The sequence below is a fragment of the Myxine glutinosa genome, chromosome 10, assembly GCF_964187855.1.
Source record: "Myxine glutinosa chromosome 10, kmMyxGlut1.1, whole genome shotgun sequence".
NCBI classification, from domain to species: Eukaryota; Metazoa; Chordata; class Myxini; order Myxiniformes; family Myxinidae; genus Myxine; species Myxine glutinosa.
Genome location: NC_136270.1, coordinates 107,403,936 through 107,429,739, shown reverse-complemented (window position 1 = coordinate 107,429,739; position 25,804 = coordinate 107,403,936). Strand labels below are relative to the sequence as shown.

The window sequence follows — 25,804 nt, the reverse complement described above, 5'->3', positions numbered from 1 at the left end:
AAAGTGGTAGTTTATGTGTTCTCTGACCAAATTGATTAATAATTTAATTTTTTTATGATTATTATTTATTTATTTTCATTATTAATCATTTATTTATTTTCTTTCTCATTTGGCCAATATCTCAGGCACCTTTTGAGCTGGGAAGCTAATATTTGGACATGAGTGACCAAGTGATGTGGCTATCAAGGATATTTTCGATTTATTGATTAATCATTTCATCTATTAATTATTTATTGATTAATCGATTAATTATTTATTGAGTAATCAATTAATTATTTAATTTTTTATAAATGACATTTAATTACATTTCTAAAAGATACATCTTCGGATGAAGCACTAGTGGTTTAGTTATGCGATTAGCCAATTGATTATGAAAATATTTTGTGATAATCTTTTATTGATTTTAATTATACAATTAATCAATCAATTAGTGTACACCTCTCCCTCCCAATGCAGCCTCAATGAGCTGCACTGCGGTATTGCCGGGTGCCGGAGGCGCCCCGGCAATGCCGCGCTGCAGCATATTTAATTATTTGGCATGGGGCGGTGTACTTTGAATGTATTTGTACTCGTTTGTTTTCTTTCTTGGTTGTCCAGGCGATATCTCAGCCATCCTTTGAGCTAGGAAGCTGAAATTTTGGCACAATAGTGAGAAAGTGCTTTGTCAAAAACGGTATTTTTTTTTTTTGATTAATCAATAAATTGAGGAGTTATTTAATTATTAGCGATTAATTAAGTACTTATTTAATTAATTAAATTTCCTTTCTCTTCTGACCATTAACTCAGGCACCTTTTGAGTTAGGAAGGTGATATTTGGACATGCCAATGACCAGATGATTTGGCTGCAAAGGATATTTTTGATTTATGAATTAATCAATTAATCGATTAATTATTTAATTCTTCGATTAATGACCAAAAAAAATTTTTTTTTTAAGTTACACATTCTGATGAAATAGTGGTAGTTTATGTGTTCTCTGACCAAATTGATGAATAATTTTTTTTTTTAATGATTATTATTTATTTATTTTCATTATTAATCATTTATTTATTTTCTTTCTCATTTGGCCAATATCTCAGGCACCTTTTGAGCTGGGAAGCTAATATTTGGACATGAGTGACCAAGTGATGTGGCTATCAAGGATATTTTTGATTTATTGATTAATCATTTCATCGATTAATTATTTATTGATTAATCGATTAATTATTTATTGAGTAATCAATTAATTATTTAATTTTTTATAAATGACTTATTTAATTAAATTTCTAAAAGATACATCTTCAGATGAAGCACTAGTGGTTTATTTATGCGATTAGCCAATTGATTATGAAAATATTTTGTGATAATCTTTTATTGATTTTAATTAAACAATTAAGCAATCAATTAGTGTACACCTCTCCCTCCCAATGCAGCCCCAATGAGCTGCACTGCGGTATTGCCGGGCGCCGGAGGCGCCCCGGCAATGCCGCGCTGCAGCATATTTAATTATTTGGCATGGAGCCTGTGATTGATGCTGTGAAGCGGTGTACTTTGAATGTATGTGTACTTGTAATAATCTTTGATCAAGTTCTCTTGTGGCCACGTCCAGGGAGGTTGGTTAGAGTGCCAAGGGCCTTCAGTTTCCTGACAACATTGCGTACGGTGGACACAGGAACATCAAGGTCTCTGGAGATAGACTTGTAGCCTTGAGATTGTCCATGCTTGGCTACAATCTTGTGTCTGACCTCAGACAATTCTCTGGTTTTCTCTTTTCTCCATGCTCATTGCGGTGCTGTTTACTATAACATATACAGGCACTTAAAGTGACACAAAACAGCAGAACGACTCCTTTTCTCTATCCAAACTGGTTGAATGAGTTGTTTTTATATTGCAGGCACCTGCAACTCACCATAGGTGAGTTCAATTCCAAAGTAAAGGAGAATCACCTGCTTAAAATCTTTCTAACAACTTCTCAAATGTGTCAATAATATTGTCCGGCCAATTTTTGGATTTCTGTGTGGAATAAGCTAGGATTTAGTATTTTTTTCAGCTTTTTTTTGTTTTGTCCCATTGCAAACCAAAGAAATACATATATGGATACCAAAATCTATTTTTAATTTCAACAATTTTCTGGACGAAATGGTGCATTATTTGAAAAAGTGCAAGGCGTGCCGTGCCGTGCAATGGCAGAACAATAAGAAGAAATGGCCGGCGGTCCTCGAACGTTCTTGCATGCTCGCACTGGTCGAGTCCTCACTACCAAGTTCTTTCCTCGAATCGCCAGGGGGACATGCTGTTTGATACGATCAGCCAACCTTTGGTTTGTACGGCCCACATACCGAGCTTCACATCGGCATTTATACTCATAGATAACTTTGCTAATTTGTGAGGGGGGCAGCACATTGTTGGCCGACGTGAGCTGATTGTGAGAGGTGAAGATTACTCAAGGTTGCACAGCCAGGTACGTGTTTGATTTGTTATTCAAACCTTCATGATGATTGTCCTTTCCATGGCATCCTGATGTATACCGGACATTTGTCAGCACCGATCTTGTGTTCTTGTCGTGTTTAGAAACTTGTGCACATATCACTTTATTATATACTCCTATATAATTAAAAAAGTAGAATATGACATGGAGCTAATGGATATGCCTTCGCCCACGTAAGATGTCAACCCACTGTTAGGTTTGATCTAATTAAAGGTCACATGAAAAGAAAAGAAAAAAGAATAACAAGTTGAGCGACCTTCAAAGTACACCACCCCCATGCCAAATAAATAAAATAAATAATATCCTCCAGCATACGACATTGCCAGATCGACTTTGGTGCCCGGCAATGCCACCGTGGAGCACATGAGACGGATTTGGGAGGGAGCAGTGTATCATAAGAGATTAATTGGGTAATTAAAATAAATATATAATAATCGTAAAATAATTCATTTCTTAACCAACTGGCTAATACACAACAACACAACATGCATTTTAAAGGCCATTTTCCCTGCTAGAGCGGGGGTTAGCCTTGCGGTCCCCATGACAATCTTCTCCATTTTGCCCTATTTTCTGCATCTCTCCTTGTTAACCCCCTTGCCCGCATTTCTTCTTCTTCCACCATCTTTAGCCAAGTCTTTCTCGGTCTTCCCCGTCTTCTACTTCCTTCGACATTCATTTCCATCACTCTTCTCAACCAGTCACTTTCATCCTTCCTCAACACATGACCAAACCATCTCAACCTGTTTCTCTTCACAGCATCAATCACAGGCTCTATTCCCATCATCTTTCGCAATTCATCATTTGTCTTCCTCTCTCTCAACGATACTCCGCACATCCGTCGAACCATTCGCATTTCCACCCTTTCCAACCTTCGTTGCTGCTCTACGTTCATTACCCATGTCTAGCTCCCATAAATCATAACACTTCTCACACATGCAGCATACACCTTTCCCTTCAGCTTCAACGACACTCCCCTCATCATCAGCACGCCACTCAATTCCCGAAACTTCTTCCATGCACATCTCACTCGAGCAACCGTTGCCGAGTCTGATCCACCTTCTCCATTCAGCATGTCTCCGAGGTAGCAAAATGTTTTCACACCTTCCAGCTTCACGCCGTCTCCAAGATCCAACTCAACATTTCCTCCATCTGCAGCTCCCTCTGTGCACACCTTACATTTGAATGTAGCTGCCACACTGGTTAATGGCCCTCTCAGACCACTACATTTTTGATGAACCCACTCAGCGCACATTGTACATTGAATGGAGTTCACTCTGACACCCTTCCTGCACACAGCACAGGGCCACTTCCCAGTTCTTTCCACCTCACCACATGCTTTACCACTTGCCATCACCTTCGTCTTTCCGATATTCACCTTCAGATCTTTTGTCTCCATACATTCCTTCCACGTGTTCATCTTTTCCTTCAGTCCATCCATACTTTCCGCAATCAACACCAGATCATCTGCATACAACAACTCCCACGGTAAACCCTCCTTTACGTTCTGAGCCAGCACCTCCATCACAGCTACAAATAGTAGTGGACTTAGTACCGACCCCTGATGCACTCCCACCTTCACCTCAAACTCACCACTGTTCCCGTCCTTCGTCCTTACAGCTGTGCGCGCTCTTTTGTACATTGCCATCACTACTCTGATCAACCATTCCTCCACTCCTAACTTCCTCAATGCCCATGTCAATACTTTGCGTGGAACCCGATCGAATGCTTTCTCCAGATCAACAAACCCAAGAAACAACTTCTTCCTCTTCTCCATGTACTTCTCCTGCAACTGCCTCACAATGAAAAGCGCGTCTGTCGTTCCTCTTCCTGGCATAAATCCAAACTGCATTTCGTCGATCTTCACTTTCTTCCTTATCCTCCTCTCCAACACCCTTTCCAATACCTTCATTCCATGCTCCAATAACTTTATTGCTCGGTACGAGCCACACTCCAGAGGGTCACCTTTCCCCTTGTATAGAGGGACGAGGGTACTCAGTTCCCAATCCACTGGAATGCGGCCTTCTTTCACCACCAGATTACAGATCTCTGTCATTCTCTTCACACCCCAACTTCCTGCTGCCTTCAACATATCTCCCACAACTCCCGTCGGCCCTCCCACTTTTCTACCCTTCATTGCTTTTATCGCTTCCTCAACTTCCTTCTCAGTTATCTTCTCTGCCGGTCCTAAAACTGGGTTACTCTCTATGTTGCCATCCCATTCATTCTCTGTATTCAACAGCATTTCCATATATCTTTTCCATTTTCCTTTAATTCCATCTGGGTCGACAACGATTTGTCCCACTTCATCCTTCAAGCAGCTCACCCCCATCACATCACACCTCTCTTTCGCTATCTGCTTTGCAATCCTGAATACTGCTTTCTGACCCTTTTCCGAATCCAAGCGTTCTCCGAACATTTTCCTACATGCCTCCTGCGCCTTTGCTACCTCTTTCTTTGCAGCCTTCCTGGCTGCCTTATAACTTTCGTGCTCTGCTGTTTCTGCTCCCGTACCCTTCGCCTTCTGCCACTCCTTGAACTTCTTCCTCTTCTCGCCAATCCTCTTTCCAACTTCATCATCCCACCACCATGTTTCCGAGTGCCTCGGTGGTCCTTTTGTCCATCCACATACCTCACCAACGGCTCCCAACAGACTAGCTTTCATTGACATCCAACCACTTTCAAGCTCAACCACATCATCCTCGACCCTACTCAGCCTCTCTTTTAATGCCTCCCTTACCGTCACCTCTTTCAACCTCCACACCTTCATTCTCGGTTGGTACTTCACCCGCCGAGCTCTCCTCGCACCTTTCACCCTTACGTCGCAGACAACCAAGTGGTGCTGTGAAACAGCCTCTTCCCCCAGGATCACCTTTGTGTCTCGGAGGTGCCCCCTATCTCGCCTACGCACCATCAGGTAGTCAACGGTTGTCGTCGACCCACCTGACGTGTATGTAACAAGCTTATTATCCTCTTTCTGGAACTGAGTATTACAAATCAACAAATCAGCTCCATCAGCAAACTCCAAAATCCTTTCACCTTCTCCATTTCTCACACCATATCCGTAACCCCCATGAACTCCGTCAAAACCATCCATACTCCTTCCCACATGTCCATTTAGGTCTCCTCCTACCACAACAACTTCCTCATCTTTCACGTTTTCCATCAGCTTCTCTATCGCACACCAGAACTTGTCCTTCTCTTCATCGCTTCGACCAACCTGCGGAGCATATCCCGAGATGACGTTCACCAAGAGCTTTCCAATCATCATTTTCACCATCATCAACCTATCATTCACTCTAGTCACACTCACCACACTGTCTACAAACTCCTCAGAAAACAGGACACCAACACCATTCACGCCCTCCGGGGACCCTTGCCACACAAACTTGTATTTCTGTCCGCCTACCCTTCACCATTCTCACACCACTTCCCTTCCATCTCGTCTCTTGCACACAACATATGTCCACTCTTCTTCTGACCAATACTTCCACCACTTCTCCTGATCTCCCTGTCATTGTCCCTACATTCCATGTCCCAAACCTCAGAAACCATCTCCACTTCGGGCTGTACCCTGCCCACATGTAGTTGTAATTGTCATGGTTCTCTTTTTGAGGCAATGTTTTTTTTTTTTTTAATGCCGGATGCCCTTCCTGACGCCAACCCTCTTCGTCGCCTCTTACGACACGCAGGGATACAGCGTACCTATTCTTATCCAGGGTACACACTGGGAAACGTTTAAAACATGGAAATCCTGGGGGACGGGGATCACGGCTGCAGTTTAAACATATTTAAATAGATATTTAAACAAAACCATGAAAACAATCTGGGAAAAGTCTCTAAGTGAGAACGTGGATTTGAGAAAGCAGGAGCAGAGGTGAAAGAACAAACGAGATATAGGGGGCGGGGCACAAGTCGAGACGAGGAGGCCGCACGAGACACCAGGCCGCACGAGGCGCGAACAAAGAAACGACTAATTACACACAAATTTGCAACAACTACAAAACCAAAACCAAATAGAAACACACAATAACACATACACAACAAAATACGCAGCGGAAATTTGACAAAGAAACGAACGGGAAAACACTCAAACTTTGATGCCGTGGAGAGATCGAAGCAAGCCCCGTCGCTCGAGGGACCGCTGGCTAATAGCTAATAGCATACCTAAACCACCATTTCATCCGAATCTATAACTTTTTGGAAATTAAGTAATTAATCAAAAAATTAAACAATGAATCGATTAATTGATCAACAAATCAAAAATACACTATAGCCAAATCACTTGGTCACTGTCATGTCCAAACATCAGCTTCCCAGCTCACAAGGTGCCCGAGATATTGCCCAGATGAGAAAGAAAATAAATAAATGATTAATAAATCAATAATATAGCAATAAATCAGTTAATTGATTAATCAAAAAATAAGAATTTTTTTTTGCCAAAGCATCTGTTCTCTTTTATTCCCAAATCTGTTTCCTAGCTAAAAAGATGGCTGAAATATTGCCGGGACAAACAAAAAAAAACACAAACAAGAAAGAAAACAGAGTGAAAACTGAGTATGCCTTTTCAGCGCACGTCTGGTGATGATGTCATGCAGCGCCTGGAGATGGCATACGAAGTGAGTGGTGTACAAAATAAAGAGGAAGAGAAATAAATAAAATACAGATAAGTATAGGAGAGACATCCGAGGCTTCTAACTCAATTTATGGTCTGCAAAATGATTTTCAAAGGGCAAATTACCTTTGAACTGTGGAATCTAAAATTTAATCAGTTCATCTTTGTATCAGTCTTTGTATCAGTCTTTGTATCAGGGCTTGGCCCAAGTGTGTCAAGTATGATCGACATCTCGAGTGGTTCACATGTTATTGCAGTAACATATTTAAACTTTAAAGGGCACTTAACCTTGTCTTTTTAACTGAAAATCAATTACGTTAATTGTTGCACCATAATACACCTTTGTACCAACTTTGTTAAAAATCCATGCAGTGGTTCACAAGTTATCATAGAAACAAAAATTGATCGGGAACAGATTGACAAGCCAAAAACATAATTCCTCCAGCAGATTCGGTGGGGGAGGCATTAACAAAAAAAAAAATAGGTAATAAAAATTTTAAACTATGCGAAGACCTTCAATCATCTTGATAGTTTCAATATTTGAAAAGGAAAAAGATCGTGTAAGAGTGCATTACCTGGTTGGCAAGGTAGAAGGCAAGAAGCACACGTACAAAGGTCTCCTGAGGTCTGCTTGGAGGACTACTTGCCATTTCTGATTCCTGCTTTAACAGACTGAGATGAAAGAAAGACAATCAATCAATCAACAGACGTCTGACGTGCAAGATGTTGAGAAGTATCGCAATAAAAAGAAGGTACTGGCCAAGAATCACAATGGGAACCAACTAGTAGAGGTAAACCTTGTGCTTACTCGAAATTACTACATACATACATACATACATACATACATATATATATATATATATATATATATATATATATATATATATATATATATATATATATATATATATATATATATATATATATACAGTCACGTGAAAAAGTAAATACACGCCATGTAAAGTTTTGACTTTTTCAACATATTTCAACATACAGCTATTTGATCTTCATTTCAACAATATTGATAGATAAAGGTGATATAATATAACAAATATCATGAAACATTTACATTTTGTAGTCCACTGTATATTTTAAATAAACATAAATGCAAATTTCGCATGTGGAAAAAGTAAGTACGCCCTTGGCTCTAAAAGGTGGTATTGCCCCCTTTGGCAGAAACAACCTCAAGGAGGCGTTTCTTATAACTGTCTACCAGTCTCTGACATCGACTGGGAGAAATTTTTGCCCACTCCTCCATGCAGAATTCTTTCAGCTGTGCGATGTTTGAGAGGTTTCTTGCATGCACAGCTCGTTTCAAATCCCCCCACAACATCTCGATGGGATTTAGATCTGGGCTTTGACTTGGCCATTTCAGAACCCCTCCATTTCTTTCTTTTCAGGCATTCCTTGGTGGATTTACTGGTATGTTTAGGGTCATTGTCATGTTGCAAGGTCCACCTTCAGTTGAGCTTCAACTTTCCGACAGATGGCCTCATGTTATCCTCAAGCACCCTCTGGTACAATTAATAATTCATAGTGGACTCTACGATGGTGAGCTGCCCAGGTCCTGATGCAGCAAAGCTGCCCCCAAACCATAATATTTCCATCACCATGCTTTACAGTTGGTATCAGGTTCTTGTGGTCAAATGCTGTCTTTGGTTTTCGCCAAACACGTCTTCTGGTACTGTGGCCAAATAGCTCTACCTTTGACTCATCTGTTGAGAGCACATTGTTCCAGAAGTGCTGGTCTTTGCCAAGGTGTTCATTGGCAAACTTTAGTCTTGCCCTGATGTTCTTTCTGGACAGGAAAGGTTTCCTCCTGGCACACCTCCATGTCGATCAAATTTGTGCAGCCTCTTTCTAATGGTAGACTCGTGCACTTTGACATCAACAGTGGCAAGAGCTACCTGTAGGTCCCGTGATGACATTCTGGGGTTCTTAGAGACTTTTCAGCATCTTGCGGTCTGCTCTTGGGCTGAACTTGCTCAGGCGGCCTGGCCTGAACAAGTTGGCAGTTGCTTGGAATCTTCTCCACTTGTAGATGATCTTCTGGACAGTCGAATGATTCATTTCAAATTGTTTGGAGATCTTTTTAAATCCCTTCCCAGACTCGTAGGCATCTTTCACCTTCTTTCTGAAGGCCTCAGAGCTCTTTTGATCTAGGCATGGTGACACCACACACTTCAACAACAAAGAGCAAACCAAACTAAATGTCTGAGGTTTAAATAAGACAGGTTCCTCCAAGATCCTCTTTAACGATGTTCTAATCATTTGCACCTGAGCTGGTGCACCTGATTCTAATTTTAGGTATTTGAAGTAGTGATAAATGTAGGGGTGTACTTACTTTTTCCACATGCGAAATTTGCATTTATGTTTATTTAAATTATACGATGGACTACAAAATGTAAATGTTTCATGATATTTGTTATATTATATCACCTTTATCTATCGATATTGTTGAAATGAAGATCAAATAGCTGCATGTTGAAATATGTTGAAAAAGTCAAAACTTTACATGGGGTGTACTTACTTTTTCACGTGACTGCACGCACGCACACATGCACGCACATTTTTTTTTGTATACAAGATCGAGGCTCGTGTAAGAGTCAACATTAATCACACACACAAAAAATATATAAAAATAAATAAATAAACAAGAAGACATCATGCGGAGCACAATAAATGCAAAATCTTTTTTTGACCTTTTGATCAAAATCCAAAAACCTTTTGACCTCAAACATAGTTGGTTTTCCTATTTAGTGACACAATGTGCAAATGCTGTTCAATTTCCAAGTCAACCGGATGAAAATTGATTGTTTTTCAAATGAAAATTGATGATTTTAAAAATTTGACCTTCAGTTGACCTTTGACCTTTTGACCTCAAAAATAGTTCATTTCTCAATTTAGTGACTCAATACACAAATGCTATTCAATTTTCAAGTCAATCGGATTTAAAATGGGGATTTTAGAAATTTTTTAGAAATTTTAGAAGCTTGGCCCGAGTCCACACAAACTGACTGTCCAGGCCAGGTTTGACTAGTTAAGGCAGGAATTTGTCCATGGTGCCGGTGATGGCTCACCTACTCTTCGTGAAAGACACAATGGGATCTTTAACATCCATCAACGAATGCTGGACGCCCATTTAACATCCATCCGAGGGTCAGCGCACACACATTGATGAATCTCCCTACCTGTGAAACACAGGCTGCACAGCTTAGAGTCGTGTGCGCACCTCTAGGCCATCCTGCCCTCACATTGCAATGACGTTAATTTTAGTTTATGAGAAATAGATGTTGCTGACAATGGATGAAGCATAAATATGCTGCAATTTTTTTCTCACCAATATTTCGATTACTTTTAATCATATGGTAACAATTCAAAGGAAATGAGAGGTGATCGCAGTCTTTGTGTCTCCAGGGTTAGTTTAGAACCAACTGAAGCACACGCACGGATCTCCCCCTTTAATATAATGAATGCCCTTCTTCCACACCCCACCAATCTAAGACAAAGAAAGTAACAAGAGGGGGGGGGGGGGGGGGGGTGTAGAAGGGTTGAAGTTGATTACAATGTCCTAATGGTAAAAACAAGTGCATACCTTTTCCTGAGAAAATGTCCAGCAGTAATAGCTAACTGGCGATGAGAACAAAAGACGTAGGGGTACACAGTTTCGCAATCCTCCTTCGACAGCAACCCATCAGATGTTCTGAAACGTACAAGTCACACTTAGACTGACTGGAGAATATAAGGTGGGTAGAAAGCTTAGCATGCCTATAACCAGGTAACGAAAAAACAAAAACAAAACAAACGAGAACGGCACTGTCGAGCACATACCTCCGCCAGACTGAACAGATCGTTTTGTATCCCAATGATAGGCCGGATCTGGATTTGGACCTGAACCAAAATCAAATCGGCTTGTTCTCGTCACCAAACCAACTCATCCACCTAGTTTTGTCATCCGTCATCCGTAACCTTTTAAAAATATCATGTTATATATTGATTTTCGCCCAATCCTCAATGTTAAAAGAATCACTTATAAATTAAATAAGTCGCGTGTCCAAATCCATGTTCAGATCTTCACCAAAATCTAATAGATTAGTCCTTGTCACACACACAACCTGTCCACCAAGTATCATCCAAATCCATCCATAACTTTTTGAGATGGATATCCTGCTATTGTTGGCTTAGCGGTTAGGGTGCCGGCTTGGGATCATCGGATTCTGGGTTCGAATCCCGGTCGATCGCTGAATTAACGCCAGGCGGGTTGACTCAGCCCGTCATCCTTCTGAGGTCGGCAAATTGAGTACCAGCTTGCTGGGATGAATGATCCCGGTGTGTACCCTGGTTTAGAATAGGTACACTGTATCCCTGCGCAACGTAAGAGCGTGACCAAGGGTTGGCGTCAGGAAGGGCATCCGGCCATAAAAACATTGCCTCAAACAGGGAACCATGATTGTCATGGGGCCTGCAAGGCTAACCCCCGCTCTAGCGGGGAAAATGGCCTTAAAACGATCATTCATTCATTCATATCCTGCTATATATCGTTTTTGGCCATATCTCCGAATGGTGAAGAATCCCTTAAAAAATTCTACCAGCCGGATCCGAATCCGGATCTTCACCAAATTCTAATCATTTCGTCCTTGTCACATACACCACCTACACTATTTCGTCTGAACCCTTCCACAACCTTTTAGACGATCTTGTTCACAGACAGACACAGATATTTGGGAAAAGTGAGGCATATGTTGACATTTTGGCCTATTTTGTTCTCAAAAATAGTTGGTGATTGAATTCAGTTAGCGGATATGAAAATCCAATTCAAATTTAAAATCAATCGGATGACAAGAGGATTTTAGAAATCTGGCCTAAGTTGACCTCAAAAATAGTTAGTGGTTGGTTTGAGTAAGTTGATATGCAAATCCTCTTCAGATTTCAAGTCAATCGGATGAAAATTGAGGATTTTAGAAATTTGAAAAAAAGTGGTTGACCTTTGCCTATGTTGGTTGACCTTTTGGCTTATGTTGATATCAAAAATAGTTGGTGGTTCAATTCAGTTCACCGATATGAAAATCCCATTCAAATGCCAAGTCAATCGGATGAAAATTGAGGATTTTAGAAATCTGAAATGGCTGTTAACCTTTGGCCTATGTTGATCTCCAAAATAGTTGGTGGTTCAATTCAGTTCGCCAATATGAATGATCGTTGTAAGGCCATTTTTCCCCGCGAGAGCGGGGGTTAGCCTTGCGGGCCCCATGACAATCATGGTTCCCTGTTTGAGGCAATGTTTTTATGGCCGGATGCCCTTCCTGACGCCAACCCTTGGTCACGCTCTTACGATGCACAGGGATACGGTGTACCTATTCTAAATCGGGGTACACACCGTGATCATTCATTCCAGCAAGCTGGTACTCAATTTGCCGACCTCGGAAGGATGACAGGCTGAGTCAACCACCCTGGTGTTAATTCAGCGATCGACCGGGATTCGAACCGAGGATCCTAGGATCCCAAGCTGGCACCCTAACCGCTAAGCCAACACCAGGCTAAAGTTGTTGTGGCACCAGGCACCAGGCACCAGGCCAATATGTAAATACTATTCAAATTTGAAGTCAACAACAACAACAACAAGCCTTAAAACAACTTTATTTTAAGGCCATTTTCCCTGCAAGAGCGGGGGTTAGCCTTGCGGTCCCCATGACAATCTTCTCCATTTTGCCCTATTTTCTGCATCTCTCCTTGTTAACCCCCTTGCCCGCATTTCTTCTTCCACCATCTTTAGCCAAGTCTCTCTCTGTCTTCCCCGTCCTCGACTTCCTTCTACATTCATTTCCATCACTCTTCTCAACCAGTCACTTTCATCCTTCCTCAACACAACACATCTTTTTCTTTTTTTTTTGTATACTGAATCGAGGCTCGTGAAAGAGCTAACATTTACTTCACAAACAAATCGACCAGACAAACAAAATACACAAAAAGAGGGAGCGGAAGACAAGATGGGGAGAAAAGGGGAAGCACACAAACACAACATCCGAGAGCAGGGAGATGTGTGGAAGGGAGAGGGCCCGGGGGGAGGAGGCATGGGAAGGGGGGGGGGGGGGAGGGAGAAGTATAAAGCACAAGGACACCAAGGACTTCCAGGACAGAAGTTGGTATTTCAAAAAGGGGAATTGGGGTGAAATTAGCAGGGGTAGAAAAGATCAAGGTTTTGGATGGGGGAAGATAAGAGATGGTGGTGAACAGCTGTTTTAAAGACTTGGAGGGTGGAGTGGGATTGAAGAGAGTGAGGGAGTTTGTTCCAGAGGCGGGAGAAAAGAGGAATGAAGGAGTGAAGGTGAGCAGAGAGTCTTGATTTTGGCAGTTTAACCAAAAGAGGGTTGCAGGCAGATCTTGTGCGACCTGTAGGAATATTTGCGGGACAGAGCCCAGACAGAGCTGGGGGGGCAAGGCCAGAGAGGAGTCGGTAGAAGACGGAAAGACCACCAACCTGCCTGCGGTGAGTGAGTGAGAGGCCCTTGGAGTTAGCTTCCTCGCGGGAGATTCCAATGATTCTGAATGCTTTGGTTTCAACAGCGCGAAGGCGAGCTAGGTGTGAGGCAGGAGCACCAGCCCAGAGGGGAGAGCAGTATTCCATTGAGCTGCGGATGAAAGCCTTGTATGTGGTGAGGAGCTCAGGTGTGCCAAGGAAGGACTTCGCACGACGGAGGATGCCCAGTCGGCGACTGGCTTTGGAGGCCAGATTTGAAATGTGGTTTTTCCAGGAAAGATCATGGCAGATAGTGAGACCCAAAAGCTTGAGTAACAGAACTTCTTGGAGAGGATTATTCAGAAAGTGGATGGGAGGGTTGTCCAGTCGGTCTTTTCGGAGAGACATCGTAAGAGTGTGAGATTTGTCAGGATTGAAAGACATGTTCCACTTGTTTGCCCAGTCTGTGATTTTGTCAAGGTCTGCAGAGAGTGAGGAGGCTGCAGACTGCCGATCTGAGGGATGAAGAATGGAGCGACAGAGAGTAGAGTTGTCAGCAAAGAGATAGAGAGGATTTTCAAGAGAGTCGGAGAGATCATTGATGAAGACCAGAAAAAGCACAGGGCCCAGAACACTGCCTTGGGGAACTCCAGCCTGAACAGGAAGAGGAGATGAGAGAAACCCATTCAGGGCCACACGTTGACTACGACTAGAGAGGAAGTCCGCCAGCCATGCGTGGAGATTTCCATGGATACCAAAGGAGGAGAGTTTGGTGAGCAGAGCGGGGTGCCAGACTGTATCGAAGGCACGTGATATGTCAAATATCTCAACCTGTTCCTCTTCACAGCATCAATCACAGGCTCTATTCCCATCATCTTTCGCAATTCATCATTTGTCTTCCTCTCTCTCAACGATACTCCGCACATCCACCGAACCATTCGCATTTCCATCAAATTTGAAGTCAATCGGATGAAAATTGAGGATTTTAGAAATTTGAAAAAAAAAAGAAAAAAAAGAAGAAAAAAAGTGCTTGACCTTTGGCCTCAAATATATAGAATTTTGTCGGACTACGAACTATACCATTTGGTGAAGTTTTGTGACTATTGGTTTAAAATTGTGACCTGTAGGCAAGTATAAGTGAGCGGACAGACACACACACAAACCGAAGTGATGAACATGCATGTCCAAAAAAATATTTTTTTTGCCAAGTAACAAGAATTATGTCGTGCATAGCACGATACTTGCGAAATTTTCGCGTCATCCTCCAAGTCCTGGAAAAGCATCATCCTCCAAGTTCTTGACATCCAGAGTCAGAGTCCTCCAAAAAGTGGACTCGAGTCCGACAACACTGATACTACTACCTAGGTCCAACATTTCATATAAAGCAATAGAGACCAGTAGGACATGTCTATGGGTCTCTATTGCCATGTGCCAATGGGAAATTGTGTTCCAGTGCAGAACAAAAGACTTAAACACAACTCTGGAACGGAACTAGTCCTGAAAATAACAGAAAACACATTCGTTCTCAATTTCCAGGATTTCCCATGACTGACAGTGAAATTCATGACGTTCCAAGCCTGGAAAAGCATCTTACTATAATTCACCAAATGTCCGTCCGTCTGTCTGTTCGAAGGTACCGTAAAAACTGCTAAACCGATCGCAACGATATTTTGGGTGGTAATCCTGGGATCTCCACTTTCTCCAGGAGTAAAATAGGCTATTTAGTTTTCCCAAATTCAGCTTTGGTCTCCAACATTCTCAGGTTTGGACTCCCGCATAACATTCGCGTTCGCATAATGTTCATTGTGACGATGTTGTCATTGTGACGATGTTGTTTTCCCGGGTGCCGCACAAACGGCTGCACCGATCGGACTCGGTGACCTCGGGCAAAGACCTTTTATAAGGACACGAGTTGAATCCCTGCTTGAGAGAATTCCAAGCCCCTCCCCGCCATCACGGCTGTCTCTCCAACTTACAATCCCACGATGTGGAAAGGACGACCCAAAACCAATTATCTTCTTTTTGATTCGTATATAAACATCAGTAAAAGTAAATAATGACCTCGGCCAAAGTTCAAATGACGTGAGTTTAATCTCTACATGAGAGAATTCCACATAGCTATTTGGGCGGTGTATACGCTAACAGATCGCTGTCTCCATCGATCTTGCCAAGGCCGTAACACCGATCGGCTCAAAATCCTTTTAACTGTCGATTTGGAAGTTTTTACAATGAAGGAAACACGTATTGGGAGTACATACGACATTGGGAGGACTAACTGCACGCGTCTTCAGTATCAAGCTTAAATCTCTCATGGCGGATCTGAAGAGCGGAATGCTTGGAGAAGTGGTGGGCTACTTCGGCATGGAGGATCAGAAACATGGACTCCCACACTGCCACATCCTGCTGATACTTGCTCCCGCATGACGTTATTTTCCCGGGTGCTGCACAAACGGCTGCACCGATCGAGATTTAACGGATGTTTATATAAATCCTTTAAAAGAAAAAAAAGCCTTCAATTTCTGATATTTAGCCTTTTCATTTGGGCCTCCCAATTGAAGCCCCGCCCATAGGGCGGGTACCGTTGCTAGTTTTGTTAAATTCCATGACTTTCCAGCATTTCCATGACCCATACAAACCCTGTAATTGAGGTCCTGTAATCACTCTTGCTCCAATGTAAAGCAGAGCATTTACTGCCCCATTATATGTTTTCTGCTAATTTATTTACTTGGTAGATACTTAACTCGTTATCGGATCGTGAGTGTAATTTATTTATTTATTCATCTGCCCGTTTTCAAGTCTGTCTATATTTTGCCCCGGGATTCTCTGTTTTGTCGTCCTATGCCTTCTGATAATAAACTGTTATTCTGTAGGAACATGTTTGGTGTGGTGACCGGTTATTGTAGATTTAGCACTGTTTCCGTGAGAAACCATTTCGGTGCGGCTTTAGTGGCAAATCCACAGGAGAGGTTAAATTGGTAATGTTCCCCAAAAAGAGACAGGTGAAATTAACAATGCTAACCACTCTCCTCCCCCCCAACCCCCATCAGGGGGACAGTAAGACCGTGCCACATGTACAAGGGAAAGTTGCAAGTCGTAATACACAAGATTTAACATACCGTATTGACTTTATTTGCATTTGTAACACTCGTCATTGTGCCTGCCGCACTTTCCTCCTCCCAGTGAAACAGTCAAGAGCTTGACGGATTTATTTAATGTGGTCGTGGTGCAGGATAGGCATGATGGGCCAAATGACCTTCTCCTGCACCAAAATTCCTCGTTGAGATTGAATGTCTCATTGAATAGCACATCAATGTCTCATTCTCATAAACGACACCACAACCAACAGACATCAGGTTGCGTATTCATGTGCAGCAGAACCACATCTTTGCTTTGTGTTTACATGTAAAGACGGCACTTCGGTATTTCCCATGAAGTTTATAGGTGTGAACAACAATGGGAAATCCACAATGGAAGCTATTTCCGTATTTACTGACAGACGTTCTCCTGCCTGGCAGACATCTGATCACGGCAACACACGAGCAAGCTTTTGTTATCGGATAACATCTACAAAAATAAGTCAAAAAACGACCATGGCTGTAACTCACAATCGTGGTCATGATGCACCCCGGTCCAGATGATGTGGTTTAAGAAACGAATCATTATATCGGAATAGCACATCAATTCTCTAAAATCGTGGCATGCTTTAACGATGACAAAAATACAGAAACCTCTGTATGGATCGTTACAAAAATACGGAGCTCCGTGATATACACAAAGAGTTTTACCCATGATTATCTGGAATTGTAATTCCAGATACGCCAAAAAAAAAAAAAAAAAAAAAAAAGGATACTGGATAGTTTGTAGTCGTGAAGAAGGAAATGAAAAATCTAAAAACTTACTCTCTCAGGTCATTGAGCACTTGTATAGTTTTCATAGCCGTGTCTGGTTCCCGGTCCATCACCATGGTTACCAGCCTCTCCTGCAATATAAATGATAAAGGATCACCCGCTTTTTCACAAAAAAGGACAGAGTTTAACAAATTATCCAACCAGCCAAACAATCGATACCTTAAAGCGTTGGCTGAACAATTCCAGGCGAGGTTGTTGCTCTGGTTTAGAGTAGAGAACAAGCAGTGATGCCACACACTTCTTCCTCACTTCCCCATGCTGAGAATAAATGAACCAAATTCAGTCAGCAATGTCAGGGGAAGAACACGTGATTAAAGATAGATGTATGCAAACGATAGAATTGTATTTTCACCCTGTCGCTGAGCGTCCAGCCAAGGTACTTCAGGTAAGAATCGGTCAGGAAAGTATCTGGGCAAGAAGTCATCCAGCAGCCTAGCTCTTCCAGGCAAACGGCACGTATCTCTGGCAGGATATCACTGAAGCAAAAATGCATAATCGCCTTTTAAGTTAAACGTGAGAGACAAAATACCAGGAGCAAAATAAGTTGGGGTATAAATCAATTTTTATGCCATTCCCAGATTCAATGAGAATGTCTTGGTAAAAAGGGCTATACAGTACATTCAAGCAGGGGAAAAAAAAATGAGGGGATGGCGGTTGCGATTGAAAAGGGAGGTACGAGGTATGGAAGGAAAGAGTAGCAAGGCTACATGAGGAAAGGAACACATTGGCTATACACAACCCTAATATATTGGTCGCTTTGATACGTTTACCGATAGAAGTGCGAGTCTATAAATCAGTTTCGATTAATCAACATAGATATCAAAATCCTTCCTCGACAGCAACTGGCCTCCAAAGCCAGCCGTAGACTGATCAAAGTGTTTCCTTAGAAAATCAGAGCTACTCACAATCTACAAGGCCTCTGTTTGTAGTTCAATGGAGCAATGCTCTGTGCTATGTGTTGGCACTCCAACATAACATCTGTCTCTTCTGGATTCTGTGGAATCTAAAGCTCCAAAAATTATTTGATTTTCTCGTGATGAGACGGAAGACCAAGGACTGCTCTCATTGCAGACAGGTCAGTGGTCTTTTTTTTCTTTCTACCGTGCATTCTTCAATATGGCTCCATCTGTCCTCTGTCCACCAAACCTCCCCAGCAACTCCAGGATTCATGCATTCTTACAGCAACCACCTTCTGGTAAAATTTCCAAAAGCAAAGCCGAATGCACACCTCAAATCGTTTCTCGCTTCTCCCATCTATGGAACAACCTTCCAGAGGCTGTTGCCTCAGTCTCTCAAGGACTTCACAAAAGCAGTGCACCACCGTCTCATCCTCAAATCTGACCCATGATCTTTGAATACTTTATGAAGGCACTGTACAGAGTAGCCACAAAGTCCCTGCACATAATATTGTGTCCTCTGTTACTTATTTGTTTTCCAGGTACGGCTTCAGCATGACAGACACCAGTGAGTACACGACAGAGGAGAGACTGATTACTTGTGTTTGGATTCATGACCGCACGTGAGAAGGAGCAAGTTTTGAAGACACAAGGACAAGATTTTCACAGAGGTTGGATAAGCCAGCTCCTACGCATGACATGATGCGGGCATGGAAGAAGAAGGCTTTTTCAACAGGAAGTGTCCTTGATTTGACTTGATTTAGAGCAAGACTCTTCTGCAGCGATTTCCCACCAACAAATAAAGACGAAGCGTATTTCTTTTTTCCAGATGAGTATGCTATTTACGATCAGCAATCGATCCAAAAATGTTTATTTTTGGTGCAAAGAAAATCCTCATTTTGAGGAAATTGAACAGCATCCTCATGTCATGATGTGGGCAGCAATTTCAGAAGATCACTTGATCGGGCCATATATTTTCGATACAAGTGGCAATCGCACCGCTTATTACCTCCACCACCAAAGGTGGATGGAGGTTATGTTTTCACCCTTGTCTGTCTGTCCGTTTGTGAACAAGATATCTCAAAAAATTGTGGACAGATTCGGACGAAATTTGGCAGAGAGGTAGCGTATGTGACAAGGGCGAAATGATTAGATGTTGGTGAAGATCCTGATAGCAGAATTTTTAAAGCGATTCTTCACCATTGGGAGATAGGATATCTCAGTTCTGGACGGATTTGGACGAAACTTGGTTGGGTGTGTGACAAGGACGAATCGTTTAGATTTTGGTGAAGATCTGAATATGGATTCGGATCCGATAATTATTTAATTTACAAGTGATTCTTCACCATTGAGAGATCGGGCTTAAAGAGATATACAACATGATACTTTAAAAAGTTATGGATGAGTTATGAATAAACTTGGTGAACGAGTTGGTTAGGTGACAAAAACAAGCAGATTAGATCTGGGTTCAGGTCCGAATCCAGATCCGGCCTATCAGTGGGATACAAAACAAACTGTTCAGCCTGGTGGAAGTATGCACTCTACCGAGTGCCATTCTAGTTTGAACATGCTTCAGATGTGGATTGCTCCACAACTGCGTGAGAGGCCGAGGCAACAGCTATCCTGCAACAAGATGGTGCACTAGCACATTATGCTCTCGTAGTTAGAAAATATCTCGACGGCAAATTCAGTGGACGATGGATTGGACATGGATCTGAGATAGTGTGGTCTCCTCAAAGTCCGGACTTAACATGTGACAACTCGCTTTGGGCACTGTGAAAGAGGAAATTTCTCATCTCAGCCGAACAACAGTTGAAGACCTCAAAACAGCTGTCAGGGGCTGCTTTTATGACCTTCCACCCTCAACATCGAAGATGTCCAGAAGAACATGGAGAAAAATTCAAATTTGTGCGGAGAATGGAGGGGAGCATACAGATGAATTCTAAATAAGTTTTAACTGTGTGCATAGGGACTTTGTGGCCACTGTGTAGTTATCTGTGATCATAAAGCAATCGCCAAGGATAAGAGGTCAGGGAAAGCTTACCCTGGCAATCACCCAAGACTTACCCTTGGCCTGCAATCCAATGATGGCCATATCTCCTCTCCCCCCCCCCCCCCCAACCCCAGGGACCACCATATAAATATAAGTATAAATAAAGAAAATGTGTCCCCATCTACATCCTAACCTAATCAATGAAAATTGAAGGAAAAATTATTCAAGTTATGGTAAAAAAAGATGTTTTTTTTTTTGTCCATTGGGTCACAATCTGAAAAAAGGTAGGTCAAGGACACTAATCAGATATCAGCTGCACAATTTCACTGCAGATACAATATTATGATGCAAAAACGTATTGCAAGGCCAAGCTGTCTGACATTCCACATTGGCAAAATTGAGTGATGAGAAAAAAAAAAAAAAAAAAAAAAAAAAGTTTTTTGAATAGCACCATTTGAGTGAGTTTTAACCTGGAGGGGTATGATGTAAATTAAACGTAAATGTGGCTTTCCCTAAACTATCTAGTGACAGTAATTTATTTCTGATCTGACAAACTGTAGTAGAGTTGTGGTGAAAAAAGGTTAAAACGACTAATTAGGTCATGACCTTCAAGATTAGGTCAAGATTAAATAATGACACCAACCCCACATACTTTCACTTCATTCACTTCTTTGATGCTAAATCTCATTCTGAAAGTCCAAACAGGCAAGATACAGCTAGATACAGCTTGGAAATTGATAAAGTTTGGATATTTGGAGTGTTATTTCCTAAATGGTGGACTGGTGGTTTAGTACTCCTTGCAGTACAAGATGCTCGTGGTACCATAAAAATTAGGGCCACCAATTGTAGAAACGAACCCTATAGCCAGCAATAAACCTAAATAAATAATAACATAGAGGGAGGTTTAACTAGTAGTAGGGCTATCAACTATCATTGACCATGTTGTGCAATGCCGGCAAGGCCCTCACCTTTTAATGCATCCGCTGACGAAGGCATTATGTTTTCGGGTTGTCCGTCCATTCGGGCTAAACCTCATTTTTCTCAGCAACCATATGTCCGATTGAAACGAAACTTTCAGGGTAGGAGTGACACCCATGCAGAATGTTTTTATGATAATTGTGATGTCATTGGTGACGTGGTTATGGCAGCCAACTTGGATTAAAAGCAAATAATTTAAAAAAATAATTCGTGGAAACAGCCGAATGGAAAAATTTGAAACTTGGCACATTATCAAGTACTTCCAATGGGGAACAAAAGCATGATAATGATGACATCATAGGTGAAGTGGTATACCAGCCAAAAATGTTTTAAATCAAATTCCATATCATAAAAATCTGAAATTGCATGCACATGATCTTTGGATTGAAGGAAAATATTAAATAATCATATCTCTAAAACCGCTCACCCTATCGATGCAAAATTTTACAAATATCATCTAACAGCACTGTTGCATATAGTTTGAAAATGATGTCGTAGGTCACGTGGTTTGGCAGCCACTTGGATAGAAAAACAAACTTTATCCGATTAACACGAAACTTCACAAACGCGTTCCCCTACCCATACATATGCAGTGTACATTTTGTTTAAGGTCATATGTCATGTTGTATAGCAGCCATATTAGCTTGAAAGCCGATATAAAAAATATATAAAAATCCCTTGTCTGAAACTGCTTCACCGATCGATGTGAAACCTGTCATGTCTGGTAAAAATGTGATACTTGAGAACAGCTGAAGGGATTTAAATCAAACTTGTATATTTTTAGGACAGTGAACGATGGCATCTACCAGTTGTGGGACTATGTGGAGGCATATTGGCAACAGTCGCATTGTTCTAGTTTCTACTTTCTTTCTTTTTTCCCTCAGTTATTTTTATCTGCGACCGCTTGAGTAACACATGGAGATTTTTTCTTAACAGTTACATGATGATTGGATGGAAAATGCAGCCAGCATTGCAAGTCTGTTTTTTTTGTAGACATGAGTTGCAGAGCGTTTCATGTATCAGGAGTAACCGACCTAACCATCACTACGGCTTGCCCTCGGCTGAATAAATAAAAACCAGTGAGAGAAAGGAGTGACAATTTTATATGGTCGTGAGTTCCAAGACAATGGTGTACTTTTGAAGGTCTTGGAAAAGAGCCATCCATAAATAATGTTTGGAAAAAGAATAAAGCAAACGTTTCAAAGGATCAGTTTAATGCGAGGAAGCTTACCGATATCGGTGAACAAAGATTCCCCTGAAGATGGTGTTCATCAAGTTCTCCAATTCACCTTCATGTTCCTTCAACTGCAAAAAGAAAAAGAAAAAGAAAATGCAAAACAGAAGAGATGTTGACGAAACTATAAAACAACTCTTACAAATACACAGATGGCAAACAATGCAGCACTATTTATTGACAGACTTGCAATCTTCTTGCATATGGCTTGATGAATTGCAACTCATAAATCCAAATACAGCTTGAGCATCAACATAATGGCATCAGTTGTGGGTCGTGGATTACTCCAATGCCCCCCACTGAAATTTTCACAATTATCAACAATACGGTATATTGATTGCTCAGTGTTCCCACAGTAGGATGCTGGGCCTTCCTTGATTTTATGTGTGTGCAGACAGCGAGCCTTAGAGGCATCACTTCCATCGAGACCCGGAGGAATTGATGCTGGGAACTGTCTACACCATGTGTAATGTGTATGGGTGGGAGAGAAGTAGGGATGGGAGAGTGTCGCTTGTGCGGCTATGCACTAGTTCCTTCATTCACTTGCTATCCATAACATAAAACTAGAACGGCACTCAGTAGAGCACATACCTCTGCCAGGCTGAACAGTTTGGTTTGTATCCCAATGATAGACAGGATCTTGATTCAAACAACAACACAACATGCATTTTAAGGCCATGTTCCCTGCTAGAGTGGGGGTTAGCCTTGCGGTCCCCATGACAATCTTCTCCATTTTGCCCTATTTTCTGCATCTCTCCTTGTTAACCCCCTTGCCCGCATTTCTTCTTCCACCATCTTTAGCCAAGTCTTTCTCGGTCTTCCCCGTCCTCTACTTCCTTCTACATTAACTTCCATCACTCTTCTCAACCAGTCACTTTCATCCTTCCTCAATACATGACCAAACCATCTCAACCTGTTCCTCTTCACAGCATCAATCACAGGCAATATTCCCATCATCTTTCGCAATTCATCATTTGTCTTCCTCTCTCTCAACGATACTCCGCACATCCATCGAACCATTTGCATTTCCACCCTTTCCAGCCTTCGTTGCTGCTCTACGTTCATTACCCATGTCTCGCTCCCATAAATCATAACACTTCTCACACATGCAGCATACACCTTTCCCTTCAGCTTCAGCGACACTCTCCTCCTCATCAGCACGCCACTCAGTTCCCGAAACTTCTTCCATGCACATCTCACTCGAGCAACCGTTGCCGAGTCTGATCCACCTTCTCCATTCAGCATGTCTCCGAGGTAGCAAAATGTTTTCACACCTTCCAGCTTCACGCCGTCTCCAAGATCCAACTCAACATTTCCTCCATCTGCAGCTCCCTCTGTGCACACCTTACATTTGAATGTAGCTGCCACACTGGTTAATGACCCTCTCAGACCACTACATTTTTGATGAACCCACTCAGCGCACATTGTACACTGAATGGAGTTCACTCCGACACCCTTCCTACACACAGCACAGGGCCACTTCCCAGTTCTTTCCACCTCACCACATGCTTTACCACTTGCCATCACCATCACCATTAGGATCTTGATTCAAACCTGAACTAAAATCTAATCGGCTTGTTCTCGGCACCGAACCAACTCGTCCACCGAGTTTAGTCATAACTCGTCCATAACTTTTTTTAATATCATGCAATATAATCGCTTTTCATATGTCATTGAGTACCAGTTCACTGGCAATTCCCTGTTTGTCGTAAAAGGCGACAAAAAGTGTTGGCGTCAGGAAGGGCATCCGGCCGTAAAACATTGCTTCAAAAAGGGGACCGAAAAACAACAACAACCACGGTTCCCGAAAAATGCCAACCCCCGCTTGCGGGGAAAAATGGCCTCTAAAGGTGGTTTTTTATAATTTTTATTTTTTTATAATCGCTTTTCACCCGATCACTCAATGGTGAAGAATCACTTAAAAATTAAATAACTCTCGTATCCGAATCCATATTCAGATCTTCACCAAAATCGAATCAATTAGTCATCGTCACCCACACATCCTCTCCACAAAGTTTCTTCCAAATCCGTCCATAACTTTTAGATATCCTGCTATGTATAGTTTTTGGCTCCATTTCCAAATGGTGAAGAATCACTTTAAAAATTCTAGTAGCTGGATCCGAATCTGGATCTTCACCAAAATCTAATCATTTCATCATTGTCACATATGCTATCTCTCTGCCAAATTTCGTCCGAATCCATGCACAACTTTGAGATATTTTGTTCAATACAAACAAACAAACACAAGGACAATGGTGAAAACATAACCTCCGTCCACCTTTGATGGCGAAAGCAAAGATAGAAAACCCCCATAATTCCGCCAATTGGCAGAAGTCCGCCAACTCTGTCCTGGTCCAAATCTTAACACCAACCAGGACAAACAAGTTATACAGATGAGGTTGTGTGGGATATTCAATGAAGGAGTTGTGCAGAAAGAAATGGAGCATTCATGTCCATAAATCAGCCACATAGATATTTTGAGCTAATAACTGTCATTTACAAACCCTAACTTCAAAGAAACCCCAAAACCCATTAGCAAATGCATAAAAATTGTTATCGACCTTTTCCTTGCTTGTAGTTAGGTTCTGGAGCTTATTGGTAGCTTGTTGGGCAACGGGACGGGACTGCTCAGCTAGCAGCTGTCTTTGCACCGTCTGTAGGACTCTCTCAACTTCCACTGCCACTCCAACAAGGCCAGTCATGAATTTTAATGCTGTACACAAGCCAAAAACAAAGGAAAGGTTCAGTCTGACAATGTAATGCATTTTTGATCTTTGTGCAAAAAAGAAAAAGAAGAAGTCAACACATACTTTATTACTCAAAAATATATGGCACATGCCTTGAACTGTATTCGTCAAGAATGATATTAAGCACAACGTTTATATTGAAGTTTGAAGATTGCTTGAAGATTGCTTTCATCCGCAGCTCTATGGAATACTGCTCTCCCCTCTGGTCTGGTGCTCCTGCCTCACACCTAACCCGTCTTCACGCTGTTGAAACCAAAGCGTTCAGAATCATTGGAATCTCCCGCGATGAAGCTAACTCCAAGGGCCTTTCACTCACTCACCGCAGGCAGGTTGGTGGTCTTTCCGTCTTCTACCGACTCCTCTCTGGCCTTGCCCCCCCAGCCCTCTCTGGGCTCTGTCCCCCAAATATTCCTACAGGTCGCACAAGATCTGCCTGCAACCCTCTTATGGTTAAACTGCCAAAATCAAGACTTTCTGCTCACCTTCACTCCTTCATTCCTCTTTTCTCCCACCT

The 25,804-nt window shown here is 41.9% G+C and overlaps 1 protein-coding gene across 1 annotated transcript in view; it reads right to left on the bottom strand.

Annotated features, from left to right (window-relative positions):
- The window catches only part of LOC137433877 (cohesin subunit SA-1), a 68,455-nt gene that overhangs the window by 19,301 nt on the left and 23,350 nt on the right, over window positions 1–25,804 (bottom strand). The window contains exons 8-14 of the mRNA XM_068126316.2: window positions 25,105–25,256; window positions 22,541–22,614; window positions 17,795–17,918; window positions 17,602–17,700; window positions 17,434–17,513; window positions 10,673–10,780; window positions 7,653–7,749 (exon numbers count right to left, since the gene is read on the bottom strand). Coding sequence (XP_067982417.2) covers window positions 7,653–7,749; window positions 10,673–10,780; window positions 17,434–17,513; window positions 17,602–17,700; window positions 17,795–17,918; window positions 22,541–22,614; window positions 25,105–25,256 — 734 coding nt within the window. The remainder of the gene's footprint in view (window positions 1–7,652; window positions 7,750–10,672; window positions 10,781–17,433; window positions 17,514–17,601; window positions 17,701–17,794; window positions 17,919–22,540; window positions 22,615–25,104; window positions 25,257–25,804) is intronic.